Source organism: Piliocolobus tephrosceles, chromosome 21 (assembly GCF_002776525.5).
Source record: "Piliocolobus tephrosceles isolate RC106 chromosome 21, ASM277652v3, whole genome shotgun sequence".
Classification (NCBI taxonomy): domain Eukaryota; kingdom Metazoa; phylum Chordata; class Mammalia; order Primates; family Cercopithecidae; genus Piliocolobus; species Piliocolobus tephrosceles.
In genome coordinates, this window is record NC_045454.1 from 7,366,552 (window position 1) to 7,378,367 (window position 11,816).

General features: G+C 61.7%; 2 protein-coding genes across 2 annotated transcripts in view; one reads left to right on the forward strand and one right to left on the reverse strand.

Moving 5' to 3' along the window:
* Positions 1-713: 713 nt before the first annotated feature.
* On the reverse strand, positions 714-3,072 carry CLEC11A (C-type lectin domain containing 11A). Its single transcript, XM_023182607.1, has 4 exons — positions 2,754-3,072; positions 2,330-2,516; positions 1,819-2,010; positions 714-1,408 (listed from the first exon to the last, which is right to left on the reverse strand). Exons 1-4 carry the CDS (start codon positions 2,898-2,900, stop codon positions 963-965), a joined length of 972 nt encoding a protein of 323 aa, XP_023038375.1. The 5' UTR covers positions 2,901-3,072; the 3' UTR covers positions 714-962.
* A 6,458-nt stretch (positions 3,073-9,530) lies between these two features.
* Positions 9,531-11,816, forward strand: part of SHANK1 (SH3 and multiple ankyrin repeat domains 1) — a 55,690-nt gene continuing 53,404 nt past the window's right edge. The window contains 3 exon segments of the mRNA XM_026448409.1: positions 9,531-9,785; positions 9,991-10,194; positions 10,737-10,808. Of these exon segments, the coding sequence (XP_026304194.1) occupies positions 9,531-9,785; positions 9,991-10,194; positions 10,737-10,808 (531 nt within the window).

Genomic DNA, 11,816 nt, shown 5'->3' on the forward strand with positions numbered 1-11,816 from the left:
AAAAAAGAAAAAAAAAAAAAAAAGGGTGAGGAAGGAAGGTAGCGTGTGGCTCAGGTTCAGCCATCACTAAATGCACACTGTCCTGGTCTCACCTGAACATCCCAAGAGCTGCACAAAGTAGCAGGGATTGTGCCCATGTTCAGATGAAAAACCTGAGGCTCGCAGAGGGGAAGGGCCTGGCTCCTGGCCTCACTGGCAGGAAGCAGAGGAGGGAAAATTGGAAGTTTAAGCTTCAGGGTTGGGTGGGTCCTTAAGTCCATGTCTCAATATATCATCTCAACAAGTACATAAAACCGTATCATTTGGGGAAACAAACTGGAGACACACCACTTAAACAAATTAAACAAGCTTTCCTGCAGGACTTGTCAGAGCCTTTAGCTCCTTCATGTTTCCCAAATCTCTTTGACCAGGACCAAGACCAAGGCCTGGGACGATTGGCAGTCCCTGGGTTCCAAAGGCCGAGAGAGGGCACGATGGAGGTGAAGGTGTCTACAGCATTTGCACGCGTGTACTCCGGGCATCTGTGCACAGAACAGATGAACGTGTGTACATATGCACCAGTGTTTCTCCATCACTCTATCTGGGGCTCAAATTACATCTTTAAAAAGCAGAACAGGCGTCCAAAGGCCAGGACACGCGCCCAAAGACCAGGGTCTGGCCCTTCCCGGCTTTCCCTGCAGAAGTTAAAAGTCCAAGAGTGCCTTCACTGCCCCTCAAGTCAGATACCACAAGGATTTATTGGCACCGGACCTAGCCTGGTGTCCGCCCCTTCAAGGAAGGACACTAACAAGGAAGAGTCCCGGCACCGCAAGAGCCCTCCCAGGAGCGCCCAGCCTGGAGGGGGGTGGGGGAGATGCCGCCATCCGTGGACAGGAAGGGAAGGGCGATCTCGCAGGAGGGTGGGCACGGCGCAGGGAAAGGCCGGCTGGTGGAATGGACAGAGAGGCGGGGAACCGGCCCCGCTAGAAGGGGAACTCGCAGACGTAGTAGAGGCGCCGCTGGCAGTCGTGGTCCCACCAGGAGCCGTCGTCAGAGGCCTGCGCCACGCAGTTCTCCAGCGTGCCGCCGTTGGGCTGGTCCGGGCTGAGCGGGTGCGGCGCGGCGCTGGGCTGGGCGCCGAGCTCGGGGCGGGGTGCGCGATGCCAGGCGAAGAAGGACACCCGCTGGCCGTTTTCGAAGAGGTAGAGGCCCTCGGCGCGCCGATCGTGCACGCCCAGCCACACCGGCCAGTTGTAGGGAGCGAGCGCAGCGCGCAGGTAGCGTGTGAGCGCCTCCATCTGCTGGCGATCAGCCGGCTGCGCCAGGCTCCCGCCCCGCGCCGTGCACCGCGCCTGCGCCGCCGCCTGAGTTTCGAAGTCGCGCGAGAGCAGGAAGCACTTGTGGCCCAGGCGCAGCCCCTTCAGGCAGCCTGTGGACAGGGCCGGGTAGAGAAGGAGGCGGGGTTATGCATTCGGAAACTGGAAGGGGGCGGGAACAAATCATCCGGGAGTGGAGAGAGGCGGGGTCAGGACCTCGTAGGGCGGGCTGGGAGGAGGCGTGGTCAGAACCGCGGGAGCCAGAAGGTGGAGATTCGGGTTCGCCAGGGGCGGGGCCAGGAGGTGGGGGCGGGACTATAGGGGGCGTGGTGCTGCCCCAGTCGGGTCCGCGCGGCTCTGGAGTGCCCATCCTGCTCCCTGCATTCAGCCTCCCAGCTCTCTAACCCCGTACGCTAGCACACAGCAGCTCTCCCGCCCCGGACAGCTAGGGTCACTTTCTCAACCAGTCCCATACCTGGCCAAATAGTCTCATTTTTTTCCACCCCGCGTGCCGCGGACTCACCCTCCAAGCGGCCGTGCTCGCGCTCGGCGCGACCTTGCGCCTCCTGCAGGGCTTGCACGGCATCGCGGGTGTCGCCCGCCGCGTTCCGCAGCTGCCGCAGCCCCTGGGTCAGCTCGACCACGCGGGTGTCCAACGCATGCAGACGGACGTGCAACTGGTGCAGGCCTGCGTCCAGGCCGGCCAGGCGTCCCACTGCGGACAGACAGGGATCGTGCTGGAGGGGGAGCCTGGAGATGCAGCGGGGGTACTGAGGACCTGGAGAACTGGAACCTAGGGCCCCTGAGGGCAGGGTGGCGGTGGGGGGGGGACCCCGGACTCCTGGAAGGTAGGGTCGAGTGGCGCCAGGCTCTTAGAAGGCATGGTCGTGGACATGGGGCTCCTAGGGGTGTGGGGGCTCTGGGCTAGGCAATGGACAACTGAAAGACCACCCGGCAGGGAACCGACCCTTCGTTTTTGCGAAAGTGACCGCGGCGGCCTGGGGTTTTGGGGGTGAGGGCTTCTGGTTACTTACGGATGTAAGTGACGATGTCCTCGGGGGTGGGCGAGGGGCTGGGGCCGGAGGATGGGGTTGGCGTTGCTTCCTCCTCCTCTTCCTCCCCCTGGTCCTCCTCCATCTCCCAGTCCTCTTTGCCCTCAACAGTTCCGGCAGGATTCTCATCCCCCCTCCCAGCAGGCAGTCCCAGGGCTTCCTGCAGATGCTGGGGCAGGGGAGAGGCGGTGAGCCCCAGCCTGCCACCAAGATGCCCCACGCGCCACTTTCCAACTCTTAACTCATTCTCTGCCGCCTGAGTCCTGTCTCTGAGCCCATTACCAACGCCCCCCCCCCCCGCCAGACTATCCTAATTGCTGTTTTTTGTCCATTTCCCTAACCTTGCAATACCCCCTCCCAGCCTCACAGTTCACCACCCATAGCTCCCTGACACTCCAGAGCTCACCTTCAGCATCAGGGCCTCCCTCTCCCGCTCCTCCTCCTGGGCACCTCCCCAGCCTCCCTCCCACTCCCTCTCAGCTCCCCGAGCCCCATGGCCAAAGCCCAAGAGCTGGGGGACCACGAAAGCCCCCAAAAGCCAGGCTGCCTGCATTAAGCTGGACTCTTGGCACCCAAAGTTCCAGATGTCTGGATGTCTGGGATGGGAGGGGTGGCCTCTGGGAACTGCTGAGTGCCCCTGCCCTGTGTGCAGGTCACTAGCCCCCAGGTTCCTGACTCTCCCAGCTTCTCTCTTCCGGTTTCTCTCCTCGTCTCTGTCCGGTCCGTTGGTCTCCTCTGCTCCTCTGTGTGTGTCTCTCCCCGCCCCTCTTGGCTCCCCCGAGGCCCTGCCTCTGTGGCCGGAAACCTCCAACGTTCCAAAGCCTGGATCCTGCCTTGGGTCTCCTCGCACACCCTCCTCTTTCCACTTTCCAGAGCTCGCTTCCGCCCTGCTCCTTCCTTCTGCCGTGGCCCAAAGCTTAGATAATCAGGAAGAGGATGGAGCTGGCTCTCCAAGGAATCTTGGAAAACACAGGCCCCGGCCTCAGCCCAGGAACCCGCTCAGAATCATGGGGGCAGTGGTGGGATGCTGGGACTGAGCACTGCTCCCTTCTTCCCTGCCTGGCCATTCCTGAGGAGGGGGCAGACCTCAGGGTCTCGCTGAGGCTGTTATTACCCTGTGGCCACCATCGCCCACATGCTCAGGAGAGGAGACTCCAGGGCCTCTCCTGCCCCCTAGATTGCCCATCCCCCCCCCCCCCAAGCCCTTTTCTGGAGATCCAAGTGAGTGGGTGTGGGGGCGGGGCGACACATGCAAAGAGCACGCATGTGTCTGTGTGCACAGCCCTGGAAGATGGGGCTCGGGGATTAATTGACCACTTTACTTGAAGCCTCCTGCAGGCCAGGCCCTGGGCTGGGTGATGCTGAGTACTCCAGCTGCTTGCAGACCAGCAGCCAGATAGTTCCTGGGATGAGGAGGCTGGAGATGGGAGAGGGTGAGGAGTCTGGAGGAGCAGTCAGGGAAGGTTTCTCCAGGAGGTGAAATCGACAGACGCTAGGCTGTGTGCTCAAGGAGCTCTGCGCATTCAGTGAGCCACCTCATTTCAGCCTGGACCACTGCAGTCTCCCTGCCCTCCCCCTCCTTCCTCCTGAGCCCCTCCAATCCCGGCTGCTTGCCGCAGCCAAAGCAATCCTTCCAAACCATAAATCAGATCACATCACTCCCCACTCCCCTGCTCCCCCACCTTCCCATCATAAGCAGGAGGGAAGCCAAGCCTGGGCCTCAGTCCTTAGCACAGCCTACCATGCTGAGGGCTGGGAAGGAAGAACCCTTTACACCTCTGCAGCCTCATCACCCCCACTCCCCTCACCCGCCCCCAGGCTCCACCTTCCCTGGCCTCTTGGCTTGCCCCCAAATACTAAGCTGATTACAACCTCAGAGCATTTGCACTAGCCCTTTCCTCCTTCGAGAAGGTTCTTTCCCCAGCGCCTTCTCATCATCGAGGTCTCAGCTCCAAGAGGCCTTCCCCGACCACCTTATCTGTTCCACAAGTTACTTTATTAAAATGCCCCATTTCATCTTTTTGGTATAATCAAGACTGGCATGATCTTGTTTGTTTGTTTATGTCTGTTCCCTGCCAATGAAAGCAAGGATTTCTATGCATTGCTGCATCTCCTAGCCCAAGGCCTACCTAGTGCATAGTAGGTGCTCAATCAACCTGTTGAGTGGGCAAGAGGGTAGCCGTTCCTGGTGGGGTCAAAGGCCTGGAGGCTTCACCTTTTTGGTTTGCTGGCACCCAAGTTCCCAGGGTGGTGGTGGCAGCGTGGGTGGAGGCGGTGAGAGCAGTGGGAGAGAAGCTTGGAGGCAAGGAAGCACGATGCCATGCCATGCTCCTCTATGTCAGGCCCATGAGTCATGCAGGGCTTTTCCAGCCCAGGCCTGGCTGGTGGTGCCAACAAGCATGGGGCACACCAGCCGGGGATCACTGGGCCTGCTCTTCAAAAGAGGAGACCGAGGCTCTGAAACAGCATGGCCTGCTGGAGGTCACCAGTGTGGTGGCAGCTAGCCAACGTTTCTGGCTCCAAGAGCAGGGCATCTGCCCTCGGCTGCCGGGAGCCCCAGGAGGGGCCTTGGAAATCAATGCCTCCAGCCTTCCATTTTCCAAGAAAGCCTGGTACATCGAGGGCACTGTGACCTTGGGCAGACTGCTCCCTGCCTCAGAGCCTGGGCCTCTCAGGTACCGGTCGGGGACCTGGGACCCCTCACCAGGAGCTACAGACCTCAAGAAATAATGCCTATATGGGGAAAGGCCTTGTAAACTGTGCAGGGGTGCCCAGCCTCTCTGGCTGCTGAAGCCAACATGGGCAGCTGTTCTTTCCCCGGGCCCAGCTGCTCACCACCTGGGCTAGTGGATGTGCATCAAGATAGAGCCTCCCCAGGCTGAGCAGGCACCTCCTCCAGCTCATACTCGGGTACCAGGGAGAGCTTGCAGCTGGAGGGGAACCCAGAGGCTGCCTAGAACTGCCCCCTGCAGGCCCGGGAGGTGCTGTTGGAGCTGGGAGAATGAGGAAGCCTGGGCTAAGGGGACACTCACCACTCACTGCTGCTCTGTGGGATCTGCCCTCTCTGTGGGTGCGTCCCAGGCATGAATGAGCTGTCTGCCTGCAGCTGGCTGCATATGCGTGCCTACACACACATGTGCAAGCTCTGAGGAGATGGTTGGGTGTGTCTGTGTGTGATGAACAAGGATCTGCAACTATGAGGGGATATGCCTGGTAGTGCACAATAGTGGTCAAGTGAGGACTTTGGAGCCAGCCTACCTGTTCTTGATCCTTGTTACCACCTCCTTATAGCTGGATGACCTTGGGCAAGTTACTTAGCCTTTCTGTGCCTCGGTTTCCCCCTCTAGGAAATGGGGATGGTGAAAGTCCCTGAGCCTGGCGCACAGAAAGTGCTGTAGGAATATCAGCAGTAACTATCGTGGAGGGGAAGGATGGCACGGTGTTGGGCATGTAAACGGGTGAGTGCGAACCAGTGCAATGGACAGCACGGTGGGTGGGCGTGATGGGAAGGCGTGCACACGTCTCTATAGTGCTGTAACTCCGTTTTGGTGTTGAGAGATCTGGGCATGCATACCGGGGTGAACGCCTGTGTGTGTGTGTGTGCGCGCCCGCGCACGCGCGTGTGTGGTGGGCAGTTGTGTGCATGTGCTGCGTGTGTGCCCGGGCACAGGGGTGTGACAACTGCATGTAGCTGGGTGTGTTTGTAGCTGTGTACCCCAGGTGCATTGTGTCTGGGCATGCATGCGCTGGAGAGTGTGTGTATATGGGGACTCTGCAGGTGCCGTTACAGCTGGTGACTGTGCACCTGTGCCTTGGGGGAATGTGGCCTGGCCCAGGTATGTCCACGTGTGCCCTGACCCAGTACTGAGATGGAAAGGGGGTGTGTGTGTGTTTGGGGGGACAGGGTGGGAATCTATAGCCTTCACATTTCAATTTGGGGGTGTAGAGTCTGGCAACAAATATTTATTGTGCCCCACTGTGTGTAGGGGGAAGGGGAGCTCTCTGGGAGGGGGTGGTCCTGAGGCGTGTGGGGGGGCACCCTTACGGGGGCAGGACCCCTTCGTCGCGGTATGGGAGCAAGCAGGGGCGGAGTCAGGATTTGGGGACTCGGAGGTGGCGAGGAGTGGTGGGGGAGGGCAAGGGTAGGGGGCGGAGCCGGCGGTGGTGGGGGATGGGCGAGGTTTGGGGGCGCGGGGAGGGGCGATGTCTCCTCCGCCGGCTCCCGGAGGGAGGGGAGAGGGCGGAGGGAGGGGAGGGAGGGAGAGAGGGAGGGAGAGAGACAGGGTGAGGGAGAGACAGCGAGAGCGAGAGAGCGAGAAGGGTGGCAGAGGAGGCGCGGAGCGGGCGGCGGCGGCGGCGGCCCGAGGAAGAGGAGGAGGAAGAGCAGGCGGAGACGCGGCGCCCGGAGCCGGCCGGACCCAGCCGGGGGCGGGCGAGGAGGGGCGCGGCGGCCGCGGCGGAAGGGGGGGCGCTCTGCGGATGGCCAGGCCTGGCCCGCGGGGGGGGTGAGGTCCTCGGCCCTCCCGCCCTCCCCCCCGGCCCCCGCCCGCCCCCTCCCCGGGCCCGCTCGCCCTCCGGGGCGGTGGGGCATGGCCTGAGGGTCCCCCGTCTCCGGGGGGGTGGGGGGTGGGGGGAGGGGGGAGGGGCCGCGGGCGCCGCCGACCGGGACTCAGCAGCCCCGCCAGGCAGGTAAGGGGGTCGAGAACCTGGGGGTTTGGGGAAGCTGCGGGGCCCGGGCTGCGGGAGGGGGCGAGGGCGCCCCGGATGTCCTTGGCCCGGCGCCGGGCTCCTGGCCTGGGTGTGCGGCTGGGGGTGCGGGTAAGGTGGGGAGCGTTGCCCTGGGCGACGCCAAATTGGGTTACGCCCCGATCCCCGGTGCCCCGTCCCAGATCGCATCCTTGATGGGAGGGCGCGCCCCCCATCCCCCGCCAGCAGAGCCCCTATCCCGAACCCGCCTCCCGGCTCTCTGGGGCCCAGGGCTCGGTCCCGGTACCCGCCTCCCCGCCCAGCCCGGCCACTCCCCCGCCTTGCCCACCCTGGCGCACCTGGGCCCCTCCGCCAGGTCACCCTGGTCCCCACTCCCCTCCAGCGAGGGTCTAGGCCCGGGCTTCCTCCGCCCCCTTGACCCCTCCAGCTCCCGCTTCTCCTTCCAGGCTCTTCCAGTCCCTTCCCACCCCCTGCCCAAGCTCCCCGCGTCCCCACCAGGTCTCCAGTCCCTACACCGCCGGCCGGCGCGCCCTCTCGGCTCCCGCCCCCGACTCCTGCTCCCCGGTGCCCCCCGCCCCTCTCCCCGGTCGGGCTCTCCCCCACCAGTTTCCCAGCCTCGGCCCCGGCTCTCTCTCCCCGCCCCTCCCCGCCTCCCTCCGCCTCCATTCATTCTCCCAGGCCCCGCTCTCGGCCACGCCAGCCGCCCCCTGTCCCCCGCAGCCTCCCAGGGCACCCCCTCTCGCGCGTCCTCCACCCCCCCCCCCAGCCGATTCCTCAGCCCGTCTCGGTACCAGCTGCGTGCCAGCTATTCTTAGCCGCGGAGCGTTTGATTCATGCCGCCCCGGCGGAGCGTGCCCGCTCCCTCCCGCGAGCCCTGAGGGGGAGGGGCCGGAGCCGGCCCGGGGGGCTGGGGCAGCCGTACACGCTGGGGGCCCTGGCCAGTTTTTCTTTCATCCCGCCGGCCACCCCCTCCGAGCGGGGTTAAGGCTAGGGGTCAGCCAGGGTCAGCCGAGGGGGAGTGGCTGGCTGCGGGCCCCAGATCGCTAGGTGGGCTGTGAGGCGGGGCGGGGAGGAGGAGGCCGGGGTCTCCGCAGAGACGAGGTGGGGCGGCGTGGCTGGGTACCTGGGGGGGGGGGGGGGGCTTCGCAGCGCTGTCGCGCGGGGGGGAGGGGTCTGCCGGCCCTGGGTTAGAGGCTCGCTCGCCCACAGCTCCTGGAACTCTCCTCCCACCACACACATTTAGTCTTCCCTTTCCCAACCCCCCAGCCCATCCCCACTCCCCCAAAGTCAGCAGTACCCTCCACTGCTTCCCATCTCCATGGCAACGGTGCAGGAACCGGGCCTGGTGTGGGGGGGAGGGACCAGACCAGACATTCTGGTTTCCGGTGCTGGGGTGGGAGTTGGGGGAGAACAGAAGGGAGGCGGACCCCGTTTGGAAGGGGCTCCACCCTCAAAAGTCCACCTCAAGGGAGAACAGGGAGGATCCAGAGATGACCCCCTACCTCAGTTCCCCAGACCTTCCTCTCACTTCTTAGCCTCCCTCCTAACACCCCCAGTCCTCAGAGTGGAGCCCCTAGTACCCAGCAAAGCCAGCCCACCCACCCTGCAGTCCTAGAAAAGAGCTACAGGTCATCTGCAGCCACCCACATCTACCCGGGCCACCACACCACTGTCACCAGTACAGCACTCCCCAGGCCAACTTCCCCACCCACCCACACACCCTCTCAAGATGCCCCAGTCTCTAAAAGCCACTTCTTGTGGTTCCCTTGGGGACACCCTAGGCCAAATGCTCTGCCCATGACACCGCCATCTCAGTGCCCCTTGCTCCCCTGGGACGGCCGATTCCCCAGCACTACTCTGCATGCCACGCGTTGTCAGCCACACTTGAGTGAAGTCACCAGTTCCACCCGCTCCAGGCTCACCACGCCTCCCTCTCCCCCTTACTACATCTCAGTCTCAGCCTCAGCTTCTCCCCAACCCCACCCCCCGGCCCTGGGGTGACAGTCCAGGCTGGGGCCAGGAGGGCAGGATGCCTGTCAGTTTGTCCATCTGTCTGTCCTTAGCTAATTTTAGCTGCATTTTCTGTGGCCTGGCAAAGTGGGCCAGTAGCTCCCGCGGTGATTCTGCGGTTTCTGGGACACGGCCACGCTGGGTCACCGGCAAAGTGGGGCGCAGGGGGCGGGCTGCAAGCGGGGCCAAGGGCAGGGAAGGAGACACATGCCAGAAGCATGTCAGGGACAGGGGTGTATGCGTGCCAGCATGGGAGGAGGCGGCAAGGGAGGCCATGCAGGCCGAGGGTGTGCCCGGCCTCCTTCCTGCCTATCTTGGGCCGATGGGGGTAGGCTGCCCTTGACCGCTTGACCACCAAGTAGCACTAGCAGCCTCTGAGGGGCCCCGGGCTCCTAGTCTGATGGTCGCCCTTGACCCCCATAGCCGCCTGTGATGCTGCCGTCCCCCGTCGCCCCGTGGCCCCACAATGACCCACAGCCCCGCGACAAGCGAGGACGAGGAACGCCACAGTGCCAGCGAGTGTCCCGAGGGGGGCTCAGAGTCCGACAGCTCCCCAGACGGGCCAGGTCGAGGCCCCCGGGGGACCCGGGGCCGGGGCAGTGGGGCACCTGGTAGCCTGGCCTCTGTTAGAGGCCTTCAGGGCCGCTCAATGTCCGTCCCAGACGACGCCCACTTCAGCATGATGGTCTTCAGGATTGGCATCCCGGACCTGCACCAGACAGTGAGTACCTGCCCACTGGCCAGCGGCAGGAGAGGGACAGGGGAAGCTGGGGGGACAGGGCTCCAACTCACATGGGGAGTTCCACTGGTGCTGGGGATCCTTCCAGGGATCACCCCCACACCCAGCTCCTGGCTCACTTCCCAACCCACCTCAGGCTCCTCTCTGGCCCCTGGCCCACCCTAGCCCCTATCTCCTCCCCCACCAGAAATGCCTGCGCTTCAACCCAGATGCCACCATCTGGACGGCCAAGCAGCAGGTGCTCTGTGCCCTGAGCGAGAGCCTGCAGGATGTGCTCAACTATGGCCTGTTCCAGCCGGCCACCTCGGGCCGTGACGCCAACTTCCTGGAGGAGGAGAGGTTGCTGCGGGAGTACCCCCAGTCCTTCGAGAAGGGGGTCCCCTACCTGGAGGTGAAGCTTCCCCAACCCATTCACTGACAAGAGAAGGCATGCCCTAAACACATCTGTCCCTCACCCACTTTTTAACACACTCAAAACCTTAATGAGGGTACACCCATTGTACTAGTCCTGATCTTCTAAGCATCACAGGGAAGTCAGAGAGTCCTGAGTTCAAATTGCTATCTGTTCTGCTTCTGACCAGCTAAGTGACCTTGGCCAAATCACTTTCCTGCCCCAAGCTTCTCCTCGCCTATCAAAACGGGGGAGGATTCCCAATTACAGTAGGCACTCTAGAACATTTCCTGTGGGGTCCAGACTCCTCCTCCTTCAAAGCAGGAGTTGCAGTGCACATATACCATGATATCCAGCACTCAGAAAAGCCACTGCCACCCCTCTACCCCATAGACCAAGGTTCCAGGGCTGTTTCCACTCCTACCCTGAGCTACTCTTGAGAATTAGAAGGGGATCAGACCTTCCCCCTACCCCAAGCCTTCTCCCCAGGCCCCTGATTCCAAGTCTCTGTGTCTCTCTCACTGCCCTACCCCTGACCTCAGTTCCGATACAAGACCCGAGTTTACAAACAGACCAACCTGGATGAGAAGCAGCTGGCCAAGTTGCACACTAAGGTGAGAGAATCCTGCTGGCATCTGTCCCTATAGCCCACTGCCACCAGAGCCCCCTGCCCAACCACTTTCTCTCCCGACCTCTTCCCAACAGACCTGCACATTCCCTAAGCCCAGAATCCCTCTGGCCACTTCCACCTCTTAACTCAGGGTGCTGTACCACATTTGAGACAACCACAAATACCCCCATTATCCCCATCACAACCCCTTCTTACTTTCCTCTTTTGCCCCTCATCCTGCCTGGGCCCCCATCATTCCCACCTGGCCTCCTTTGAGTCTCCCCTCTCTTCCCCTGCCTCCCCGCATATCCACCCAAGGCCTCTTTACTTCCCCACCTTGGCCTAGGACCCTGACATTGAAAGTCCTTCTGCCTGGAGACTATTTCAAAGACAGGCTGCATTTCTCCCAACCTCATAGCCTGAATCCCTGCAAAAATCCAACCATTAAATCCCCCTTTCCAGCCACATCTGTACTCCTGGTATATTGCTCACCAATCCTCAGCCCCGTCTCTGCTGTGTCTCTGATGGTGAGAGCTGGGAGGAAATTGGGGAACTGCTTTGGTCAGAAATGAAGGACTCTTGATCCTTGAGAGGGAAAAACTCCCAACCCCTCCTTGTCTACCCTCTCCCGACCACAGCATGCATTGAACTCTTTCCTGCCCTAAATGTTCCATGCCTCCAGGCCTTCACGGTCCACTTTGGGAACCACTGGCCAAGTGTGGCTCCTGAGTACTTGCAATATGGTTAGTCCCAACTAAGACTCGCTGTGAGTGTGAAATACACACTGAGCTTCAAAGACTTAGTACCAAAAAAAGTTAAATAACCTCATTAATAAGTTTCATCTCGAGTACCTGTTGAAACAGTAACATTGTGGCTATGTCAGTTAAAGAACATATGTCATTAAAATGAATTTCAACACAACTAACACTTCACCCCGACCCTGCTTTTTTTTTTTTTTTTTTTTTTTTGAGACAGAGTCTTGCTCTGTCACCCAGGCTGGAGTGCAGGGGTG

Coding starts and splice junctions, on each gene's coding strand:
- CLEC11A (XM_023182607.1), bottom strand. CDS start 2,900: ATGCAGGCAGCCTGGCTTTTGGGGGCTTTCGTGGTCCCCCAGCTCTTG. Junction 2,011..2,329: donor GGACATCGTCACTTACATCC/GTAAGTAACCAG, acceptor GTCTGTCCGCAG/TGGGACGCCTGGCCGGCCTG. Junction 1,409..1,818: donor CGAGCACGGCCGCTTGGAGG/GTGAGTCCGCGG, acceptor CCCTGTCCACAG/GCTGCCTGAAGGGGCTGCGC.